The sequence below is a fragment of the Saccopteryx bilineata genome, chromosome 3 (genome assembly GCF_036850765.1).
Source record: "Saccopteryx bilineata isolate mSacBil1 chromosome 3, mSacBil1_pri_phased_curated, whole genome shotgun sequence".
Classification (NCBI taxonomy): Eukaryota; Metazoa; Chordata; class Mammalia; order Chiroptera; family Emballonuridae; genus Saccopteryx; species Saccopteryx bilineata.
In genome coordinates, this window is record NC_089492.1 from 276,050,184 (window position 1) to 276,061,516 (window position 11,333).

Here is an 11,333-nt window from a genome sequence, read left to right on the forward strand (position 1 = left end):
TTCTAGTGTACAGGAACAAACTGGTAGTCCTTGGGCACTGTTCAGAGAAACCACATGGGTAATAATGGCATTCAAATGTTTCCTCCAAATCAGTTACTTCCTAGTTTGTATGAGAAAATAAAAGCTTGCCCTGCTAGTGTAGACTTTAGGATTGTCAAATAACTAAGATTAATCATACGGGTTCTCATTCTTTTGTGATAATTTTTTTTCTATAAAACTAAGTCATCCGATGTAATTAAACCTTGCTTTACTCAACTTGATAGCAAGAGTTCAGAAGCTTTATTTTACAGCCTTCTATGGTTAGTCTTGATTGGCAAGAGAGGATGTCATAGTCGCTTTCTAATCCAGATTTATCAACAAATTGGATGCCTCCTAAAATCAATCTTACTGTAATTCAGTTGAGGTAGTTATGTGCATTCTAAGATAAGCATTAGGCAGTCAGCACTTTTTATAAAATAAAAGACAAGCCACTGGGGAGTAAAAAGTTTTATTTTTAATTTCATGCTTCAAATTTGGGTATGCACATTAAGTACTATATAAACTTATCTTTAGGATATAATTACTTGACTTGGGAAATATCTCAAGTAAATTTGGAGAAATACAATACTTGGCCATTTTGCCTAAAAGTATCAAAACCGCCAAATTAGAAAATGCCTATTTTAATTTATTATTTGGATTAATGTTATACTTAGCATTTATTTTAAAGGTAGGTAAAACATGTTATCAGGTATTACACAAGAAATCACATCTTTTGCATAAATGGTCCCCTGGTTCCTCTTAACAAAAATACAAAAAACCACCCCAGGTATTATTAAAAGTACTTATTAACAGGCTACAAAAAAATTGTTCAAAGCCAGTATGAATTTTTAAGGTTGGATGGACCCTAGGTTATCTTTGGGCTTAAGGAATAAAAGTTAAAATAGACCCATACTGCATTTAACATCTCTTAAAAATTGGATGTGTTTTAGCAGCTTTAAAACCTTTCCAGTTATAGTTCTATAAAACTTACTACACTAAGATGTACTTTGAAATATAATTTACAACCAGATCAATTATTACATACGTACATGGGCACTTGAGCACAGGGCAAACTTTAAAAACAAATTATTCTGGACCTTTAAATTAAGGCCATAGTGTAAAAAAAAAGTCCATGGTCTTACATTCAGCAAATTCATACTAAAATACTCTTATTTTTGTACGATAGATGCCAAAACTTTACATATGCTACAAATGTATTACATATATTTACATGGCTCTTTTTTTCCTAGATACTAAAAACTTTCACATTATTATAGCTCCCTACTTTAAACAAGCTTTGCAGGGATGAGGCCAGATCACCGTCAGAATAGCTAGTACAGTGCTGTAATACAAAAATGTATTTTGAAAGCTACTCTGACCACCAAATACTGTTTTTATAAAAATGGTTTTGGCACACTTGTAGCAGTCACCCAATCACCACTGCATATATAAGAAACTGGTCCACTGGAGATACTGTCCCATTCTAGATAGCTCCTACTGGCTCTTCCACATTCACCATTCAGAGCTTACTAAACTGCAACTATTCTGTAGGGAAAATTCACATTTTCTTCTGGCAGTGCATCAGGCTGTTGGCGTATTACTGGTTTAGCTGTTTCTAGGACATTAAACTTTTCAATATTCAACTAGTTCTCAATCCAGCTTAACTAGATGCTTCTAGTCAAATTCACTAGCTTTCAACAAGTAAGCCTGACTTCTGATAATCTTAAATCAGTATTTTACCCCAACAAGCAATAGAGAAAGTTGATTCCTTTACCACTCTCCAAATCTGAGCGTGGTTTCACATAAGAGTTACTCAACTGAGAACACTTGACATCAAGTACAATTATCAGTAATTTAGTTTTTTGAAGTGGCACTCGTACTACCATTAATCACAGTGCACACAAGATACAATTATTTCTAGTCTAATTATATCCTCTACATTAATCAGCGGTTTTACAGGCATTCATTCCCTACAGAATTTGGTATGAAACAATGGACTACCCTTAAATACTACTAAATTAAACATTAGTACTTTATCTTATTTTATACCTGTACCTTAAGTAAGGTTTTAAGTTGAAATGTCATTATTTCCTTATCAGAAGGATTAAAGGAAACGGGAACCCAGTGGCTTGGTGGTTTAGGAAGAACACTTGGTGATGGTGGTTCACTAAATTTGGCTCCAGCATAGTTCTGATTAGTCTGAGACTTAAAAAGTAAGCTGGGACTTGATAAGCTCGAATTCCAATTTTGATTATTTGGAAAATTTTTGTTCTTTCCCCCGTTTTGCATGGCCTGCCATGCAGCTGCTGACGTGTTATACGTATGTCCTCTTTCTTTTTTCTTGTGAACAATCTTCATCTGAGAATTCTGATCCTTGGTCTTCTGTCTATTAAGTTGTTGTGGGGTCTTACTAACATTTCTAGGTTGAGGAGCTGGAATGTTATACCTCTCTCCACCACCCATCTTCAGCTTCTTTGTCACCTGTAAGTGAATAGAAACAAAATAATGAGTAAAATTCTAATAAGAAAAATTCATGCCCTGGCCAGGTAGCTCAGTTGGTTAAGAGCCTGGGTTCAATCCCCACTCAGGGGATATAAAAGAAACAATCAATGAATGCACTAATGTGTGAAACAAGTCAATGTTTCCTTTTCTAGCATCAATTTTTTTTAAAAAAATTCAAAACTTTAAGAAGCTTCTACAGCCCCAACTTCTAACTCCAGAAATCTTGGGGAGGACTCAAAAATGTGCTTTTCAGCTCCTTTAATATCATTTACATTTTCCTCCCTCTTCATTATATGTAGTTTTTATTACCTTCCTAAGAAAAATAAGCTTACCCACAAATCTGAAAAATCCTGTTTAAAAATTAAAACAACCGGTTTAAGATGAACCCCCTTTACAACATGAATTTTTTTTATACCTTTCAGTCTGCTTTTCAGATTGCAGGATTTCCACTACCTGTCCTCTTCCTTGTTGCCAAGCCCAGGATAACAGATGTTGCTTTCTGACAGATCCTTTCCTTTGTCTCAATACAGAAGTTTTCATGGGCCAGTCTGCTGAGTTCAGCCTAGGAGCTGAGGTCAACATCTGAGTCTCCTCAGCACACGAGTTTGAGAGAAGTCCTAGCTAGAAAAATAAAGATTTCATTAGTTAAAATCAAAAATAAAGGAGAAAAAGTGATTGCTTGCATTTACTACAAAAAGTTAACTAAAGGATGACTACTTCCTGAACTAAAAGGCAGAAAATCTGAAGATGGCTTTTTAACCTTATAATTATCATTATTTAAGAACTCTTAACTTTGAGATGCAGGAACTCCTTCCTGGGGAATTCTGAGACGGGATGGGCGCCTGCAATTTCCCAGCAAATTGTTTTTTATCTTTTTCCTGGGGACTTTTCAGATTGTCACACGATTTTTGTGACCAGACTGTTAAGCCAAACTAAGGGCGCTTTAACCTTTACAGCCGTAACAAGAAACTGGCTTAAAATTCATTTTCTAAAGAGACCATGTTTTTAAAATCCCAAGAGAATTTCTCAAACTTTGAACATACCTGTTTTTACAGACCCTGTCTTCTCAACGTCTCCATCACGCAGTTTCCTATCGTTAGGAACACTCTCAACTCCTCCCCGTTTTAAAATAAGTTTTCACGTGCCATAACCACCTAAGCCAGTTCCCATCTTTAAATTACCTTCCTACAGTGAATAGTTAACTTTCAAGGTTTCATTTTGATTTGGTATTCCAAGAAACCAAGTTATCAATAACCCTTTCCGAAAAAGTAATAGGGCCTTCCACATTATTTTAACAGCCCTGACGAAATTACGAGTTCCCGGACCTTGAGTCCAGGAAGTTTGCTCCTAGTGACGGGGCTCGGCTTCCGAGCGGCTCCACCCGTCCCGAGCCTAGCCCGGGAGAGTGGCCCGGGAACCGGGTCCTCCCTGCCGCCCGCGCCCCGCTGGGGTCCCGGATCTGGCCTCCTTTCCCCAACAATGGGGAGCACGGCCACTAACATGGCCGCGCCCGCGGCGCGGCCGCCACTCACCGACTTCAAGCTCAGGATTGCGACAGCGGCTCCTGCTCGGCAACGAAGCCCCCTCCCCTCCCAGGGAGAGACGAGGCCTGGAACGTAGAAAGCCCACGAGCACCGACGAGCTAGCTGCTGACCACTTCAACCTCCCAAAGACTTCCTCCTACTGCCTGTACCGACAAAATGGAGGCAGAGGAGAGCGCAGCAGCTGGGCTGAGAGGCACGGCGGCCAATCAAGACGCGCCTACGCGGGACTCGGCCAATGATACGCGGGCCACCGCCTGTTGCTGGGGCGGCTGGGGCGACGGGGAGAGGTGGTGTTGCCTAGGGTTTGAAATCCTCCGGGAGAGGAGCATGTCGGGAACAATTGCTGCGGGTCCGGGTTGACTCTGGACTCCTTTGAAACGCCTGCCCAGCTGTTACCGGCACTCCTGGCCGCGGTGACCTCTGCCCTCGGTCCCGGTGACTCCCGGAGATCGCGACGCCGGCGCCCCAATCCGAGGAGCTCGCTTTCCCGGCCCGCGCTCGGTGCATCTGCCTCCCACGGATGCAGCAGCTCTAGCCTGGCTCTCTTGCTGCAGCCCGCGGTCTTTGGTACCCGGGTGGTTTACCTCCCTGGGGAGATGACTGAAGGGGCCATTTGGCTCCCAAGTTCAGGTGATTGAGCCGTGCAGCCAGTGTTTTTACAGATGCAAGATTCTCAACCCAGTTGCTTTCCGAGGCCTGGCCCCCTGCACCTTGCTCCCAACACTCCCCTCATTCTATTCCTGGGCCCGGAAACGTCTGTGCAGGCCCCAAAGCTTGCGGTTTTTCCTGTCCTCCCCACCCCAGCCTCGAAATTCTTCAGAAGTTGCCTCCCTTGTGAACGCCTTTCCGACACGCGCGGACCAAGTCAATCACTTCCTGTTTGGGTCCCTAACTTCAATTAGAGCCCTTCGTCGTATCTGCTTGGTAACTACTTGTGATTGTATCTGCTCACCTGCCCCACAAACACCCTCGACGGGCAAGGCTAGGTTTTCTTTTTCTGATCATAGTGCCTCGCACGTTGTAAGTGCACGAGAAGAGATTGTTGAGAGAATGGAGGCTCCCTTATTCCCCTTCCTGTCCAATTTGCAAGTGAAAAGCGGGAGAAAAGATAGGATTCAGTTGATTATGTCAGCGAGGTGCAGGAAAGCGGGAAAGGGCGATTTGTGTGGAGTGAATTAACAATCCAAAGTGTTTTCAAACACCAATTTCTATGAACATATGAACAGTTTTGTTCCTGGATTTATATATACCTTTTGAAATAAGTTCCACATCATTTGTTTTTTAATCTTAAATTTTTCACTGCCATCATCCCCCACCACTATGTTCTAGCCGTGGGCCTTAAATTTTCTTAAGAAAACTACATGAGCGACTGTCGTTTTAAAAAAAGAGTTTGTTAATCAAATTAATTTGGTAAAATGTGTAGAGGAGATATTTTTGAGAATGGGACTTTCTAGTGCTATTATAGTCAAATAAAATTCACTATACATGGTAAGTCACTACTAGGTTACTGAACATGTAATCTATTTTTTAAAATATTTTATTTACTCATTTTAGAAAGGAGAGAGAGAAGGAGAGAGGAGCAGGAAGCATCAACTCCCATATGTGCCTTGACCAGGCAAGCCCAGGGTTTTGAACTGGTGACCTCAGCATTCCAGGTTGACGCTTTATTCACTGGGCCACCACAGGTCAGGCTCAACATGTAATCTATTTCCTTTTTTTTTTTTTTTTTTTTTTTTTTTTTTGTATTTTTCTGAAGCTGGAAACCGGGAGAGACAGTCAGACAGACTCCCACATGCGCCCGACCGGGATCCACCCGGCACGCCCACCAGGGGGCGACGCTCTGCCCACCAGGAGGCGATGCTCTGCCCCTCTGGGGCATCGCTCTGTTGCGACCAGAGCCATTCTAGCGCCAGGGGCAGAGGCCAAGGAGCCATCCCCAGCGCCCGGGCCATCTTTGCTCCAATGGAGCCTCGTTGCGGGAGGGGAAGAGAGAGACAGAGAGGAAGGAGAGGGGGAGGGGTGGAGAGGCAGATGGGCGCCTCTCCTGTGTGCCCTGGCCGGGAATCGAACCCGACTTCTGCACGCCAGGCCGATGCTCTACCACTGAGCCAACCGACCAGGGCCTGTAATCTATTTCTTAACAATTCAAAAAGCTGGCCCTGGCCGAATAATGCAGTTGATTGAAAGTGTCGTCTGGAAGCTCAGAGGTTGCCTGTTGGACCCTGGTTTAGGGCACATACAGCAACAAATGTTTTGTCTCTGTCTCTCCCTAAAAATAAATAAATAAAAATTTTAAAAAGCTAGCTTAAATATCCCTCCAGAAAATAGCCAGGCTGTATTTAACAGGTCAAAACTTTGACTTTAGAAAAGACCTTTATAATATATTTTTAATATAAAGGTTTGTAAAGCAAACAGTCTGGTTTCAGTCTGAGCACTTTGTTTTTCTAATTCATTTTTATCATCATCATCCAAATTTCTTTCAAATTCATCCCACTCTCCCACCCTCCTTCTTTCTCTCTACTCTCCTCAGATCTGATTGTGTCATATTTTTAAAAACACTTCAGCAGCCCAGTAGTATTACAGAATCAAATCCTCCAAATTTTACCTATATAAACAACAGGTAATATATTGGATACTTGTAAACACACATATAGTGCTTTGCATATTCTGCTTGCTTTGTGCTAAACTGTTTTACTTATTTCATTCACTTTTCACAAATTATTGGGTAGGTGCTATTTTGATCACTGTATAGATGAATCTGAGGTTCAGACGGTTTAGAGCTGAAAGCTAAGCACAAAGACTCTGGAGCCCAGGCTCTGTGTTGCCTGCAGGATCTGAGTCTCCTCTGTGTCCTCCCCGCTGTCTGAAAGGTGCTTTGTCTAGAGCAGACACTGACTGGCTCTTGACTGGGCTGCCCAGGCTGCTTGGGCACTATGAAGCCTCCATCCTGGTGTCTGGCTGAACCAGGTTCTCTGCCATGTCAGAGTCCAGCTGCCCTTAGAAGAGCGCTGGTCAAGTCTTTACCATGTCGCAGCCTCTCAGCACACCTCCTGCCTCACTCTGCATGAATATTTACCAAGTGCCCACAACAGCTCAGAACTGGAGAGCAGGAGTTAAAAACACACCCTCTCCGGGACATGTGATACAGCTCCTACCTGTCCCATGGTGGTGGTCTTTATAGTCAGTTCCACCATTATCATCCAATCAGTGGTTCTTGTTCAAATGGGAAAACGCTGATGCAAGCAAACAGCTCTCAGAATGTATTGTAGACCATCCAGATGCATAATAAATATGTGAGTGTTTAATACCAAATACTTAACAAACATTTGCCAGGGGTCCCCAAACTTTTTACACAGGGGGCCAGTTCACTGTCCCTCAGACCGTTGGAAGGCCACTGTTAGATTCAGGGAGTACTGATATGCTAGGGCTGCCAAGAGTGAAACTATTGAAGGAACAGGGAGTGCTGATATGGCCCCTGTGAGGCTGAGAACAAAGAAGGTCAGAGACCCTTATCAGAAGTTTATGTTTGAAATTCGCCACTACGCTAAAACCGGCCCCTGTTGCTATGCTGCGTGCGACCTCCCTAGCCAATAGCTAAACTGCCACATCTGCTTCTGTGTAATGCTTGCTCACTTAGGATATATAAGGACCTGAATGTAAACGCCAGGCGCGGCTTCTGTTTGCAGCTCCTTGTGAGCACGGTGTCTCCGGACATCTTGGGAGTTCGCCCCTGCGCAGGTTAAACTGGCCAATAAAGTAACATCTAAACTCCTGAATGTCTCCGACGTTTGTTCTTGTACCTGGTGGATGCAACAGCTGCCGCATACAGTGCTCCTCTCACTGACCACCAATGAAAGAGGTCCCCCTTCCAGAAGTGCGGTGGGGGCCAGATAAATGGCCTCAGGGGGCCGCATGCGGCTGCAGGCTGGGCTGTAGTTTAGGGACGCATGACGGTGCCTTCTTTGAGGCAGGCACTCTGCCAAGCCTTGGGGATACAATGGTCCGTGAGACTCTATCCCAGCCCTAAAGGAACTCAAAAGCTGTTGCCTTTACTATAAATCAGAGAGGAAAGCTGGTGTCTGGGAGGTTCATTTCCTCAGTTCTTCCCCTGAGAGTCAACAACATGCAATGCTGATTGTAAACACAAAAATCAATCTGCAAACATCAGTAAGGAGTACAGGTTAACAGACATCGTACCAGACTGTGGAATGGAGGGGAAATGGAAGGGAAGGGATTCCCGTATTCACTGAAATCCTTTCCCAGGAGAATCTATTGAATTATGTACCAATGGGAGCCAAAAACAACAAAACCTGTTACATAAACATCACCTACCTAACTTGTAAGTAGAAATGGGAGAAAAATGTTTCTGAAAGTTCAGCTTTGGAGTACTGGCAGATTGCAGACTAATGCTTGTATTTTAGACCCTGTAAGTGTCAGGCAGGTGGGGCAATCCCCCGGGTTTGCCAGACTTGTGGAACAAGTCTGCTGGGGACTGACTGGCTTTCAGGCCGAGTTACTTACCTCCCAGTCTACCTCAAAACAAGCTGGTTTAGTTATTTTTATTCCTCAAACTCATGTATGCATTCTGAGTACGATTTTGAATGCCTTCAGATCTGTCCTTTGATGGCTCACTTCAGTTAGGAGGAGCAAGTTCTTAGAACCTGACAAAGGGTAAAGTGGAATGCCTGCCTGGCATTTTGATGTGCCTTACGGCTCTGATCTCATTGCCAAGCTGGTAACAAAACACACGCCTTGCCACACAGCGTGAATCTGTTTCCTGGGGAAGCTTCTGCTGCATGTTCCCAGTTGCTCATACATTCCTGAGCAGTTGCACATCAGTTCTCAGCCATGACAGCCGCTTCGGTCCGATTGCTAAGTAGAGCACAAGAAGTCAGTGCTAACCTCTCACACTTCCTGTGACTCTGACTCAGGGGCTTTCAACCTCTTGGTCCTTTAAAGGATTCTTTTTTTTTTTTTTTTTTTTTTTTTTGTATTTTTCTGAAGCTGGAAACGGAGAGGCAGTCAAACAGACTCCCGCATGCGCTTTTTTTTTTTTTTTTTGGACAGAGATAGAGAGGGACAGATAGACAGGAAGGGAGAGAGATGAGAAGCATCAATTTTTCGGTAGCACTTTAGTTGTTCATTGATTGCTTTCTCATATGTGCCTTGACCATGGGCCTTCAGCAGACCAAGTAACCCCTTGCTCGAGCCAGCAACCTTGGGTCCAAGCTGGTGAGCTTTGCTCAAACTAGATGAACCTGCGCTCAAGCTGACAACCTCGGGGTCTCGAATCTGGGTCCTCTGCATCCCAGTCCGACGACACTCTATCCACTGCACCACAGCCTGGTCAGGCTTAAAAGGATTCTGATACATGGATTCCCACCCCAGATCAGACTCTTGGAGGTGAAATATACTTGGGGGTTCCACTTCCAGCTGAAGAGTAGCAGAATATGCCACTTTGGCGAAAGAATAAATTTGAGCTAAAGGCACGTGAGAAAAAGCAGGTGCAAAAAAGGCACTCTGACCCCCTCTCCTCTTTTCTTCCTGAAAACACAAGAGGGAGAAAGATGTCTTCCCTATACCAGGAGGAAAGAAACATGCTTATCACCAGAGATGGTAGGAAATAAGGAAGGAAGGTCCAGAGAATTCTTGTACAAACAGAAGTTATTGACATAACTCTTATCTTCCTAGCCTCCCCACATACGCATTTTAGTTACATTGCCACAATTGTATCCCTTTGTTCAACCTAGTTTAAGAGCACTGAGGCACTGCCACTTCTTTGGGTTTTCATTTCCTAAGGAAGGCTCCCGTGTCACTTAACATTTATATTAAATAAATTTCAATGCTTTTCTCCTGTTAATCTGGTTTATGTCAATTTAATTGTCAGGCCCAATGAAGATGTGAAGAGGGTAGAGATAGTTTTGCTTCCCCTACACAGCTGATTGAGAACTACTGCTCTAAGTTTTCCTATGGACAGCCCTGGATGTGGGGGTGTATATATGAAGAGGGCACTCTCTGTCCTCTGTGATCCTCAAAGAGGGTAATCACACCAAACAAACAATGGGTAAAAAGTAAGAAAATACCCAGAGTTGTTTAGGTTCCTTTTTTTTTTTTTTTTTGGTATTTTTCTGAAGCTGGAAACAGGGAGGCAGTCAGACAGACTCCCGCATGCGCCTGACCGGGATCCACCCGGCACGCCCACCAGGGGGTGATGCTCCGGGGCGTCGCTCTGTTGTGATCAGAGCCACTCTAGCACCTGAGGCAGAGGCCATGGAACCATCCCCAGCGCCCGGGCCAATTTTGCTCCAATGGAGCCTTGGCTGTGGGAGGGGAAGAGAGAGACAGAGAGGAAGGAGAGGGGGAGGGGTGGAGAAGCAGATGGGCACTTCTCCTGTGTGCTCTGGCTGGGAATCGAACCCGGGACTTCCGCACGCCAGGCTGACGCTCTACCACTGAGCCAACCAGCTAGGGCCGGTTCCTTTTTTTTTTTAAAGTGTCTGAATAAGATATAAAACCATTCAAGCTGCTACACTATGTTTGCTCAGTCTGACAATCTCTGAATTCCTAAGGTCATTTTGCCTTACTGCTTTCTTGCTCTCTCCTTTGTGAAGCATTGTATTGTAGCACCCAGCATTTTTAACATATTCTAAATCCACACTCTCCAAGTGCTTCTACTCTCGTTATCTCACTCAATCTTGGCCTTAGTGCGTCAGGATGGACATTCTCACCATGTTGCAGACGAAGAACCTGACTTGTTCAAGTCTGCAACAAAGATCTCTCTGGAACATTTTTTCTTGGAGTTTTCCTGTTACATAAGTAATATATATGAACTGTGGAAAAGGCAGATAAACAAAAGTAAATAAAAATTATTCAACATCTTACCTCCCAGAGATAGTCACTATCAGGTTTTGAGAGTGTGGCCTTCCAGTCTTCCTGCTCTGCTGAGAAGCAGTAGGGAATGGTAAGAGCACAGACTCTGAAGGCTGCCCAGAGTCGTATCTCAACTCTGTGATTTACTAGCATGTGACTTGGCAGGCTTCCTAGCCTCCTTGTGCTTTAGTTTCCTCAATTTGTGAAATGGGGAATGTCATACCTGGCAGTCAGTGTGACGATTAAGCGAATCAACATCTTTGAAGTGCTTAGAACAATGCCTGACATACAAAAAGCTCTCAATCACTAAACTTTTTCTTTCTTTTAATAAATGTGGTAATAAATGGTATATATTCTTATCTTACCTTTTTTTTCATTTTTTAAACTCAATATACTGTG

The 11,333-nt window shown here is 43.6% G+C and overlaps 1 protein-coding gene across 4 annotated transcripts; it reads right to left on the bottom strand.

The window, feature by feature from the left end:
• Positions 1-471: 471 nt before the first annotated feature.
• On the bottom strand, positions 472-11,079 carry PNRC2 (proline rich nuclear receptor coactivator 2). 4 transcript variants are annotated; one of them, XM_066270110.1, is made up of 3 exons: positions 10,947-11,079; positions 2,936-3,141; positions 472-2,499 (listed from the first exon to the last, which is right to left on the bottom strand). In XM_066270110.1, the coding sequence occupies exon 3, from the start codon at positions 2,479-2,481 to the stop codon at positions 2,062-2,064; it is 420 nt and encodes a 139-aa protein (XP_066126207.1). In that variant the 5' UTR covers positions 2,482-2,499; positions 2,936-3,141; positions 10,947-11,079; the 3' UTR covers positions 472-2,061. The 4 variants fall into 4 exon arrangements, with proteins under 4 accessions (XP_066126207.1, XP_066126209.1, XP_066126206.1 ...); XM_066270112.1 differs by having other exon boundaries at positions 2,936-3,137; positions 10,947-10,971; XM_066270109.1 differs by lacking the exon at positions 10,947-11,079 and adding an exon at positions 4,053-4,239 and having other exon boundaries at positions 2,936-3,137.
• Positions 11,080-11,333: the final 254 nt, after the last annotated feature.

Excerpts from the sequence above, each read along its gene's own strand:
- PNRC2 (XM_066270110.1), bottom strand. The coding sequence starts at position 2,481 with ATGGGTGGTGGAGAGAGGTATAACATTCCAGCTCCTCAACCTAGAAAT.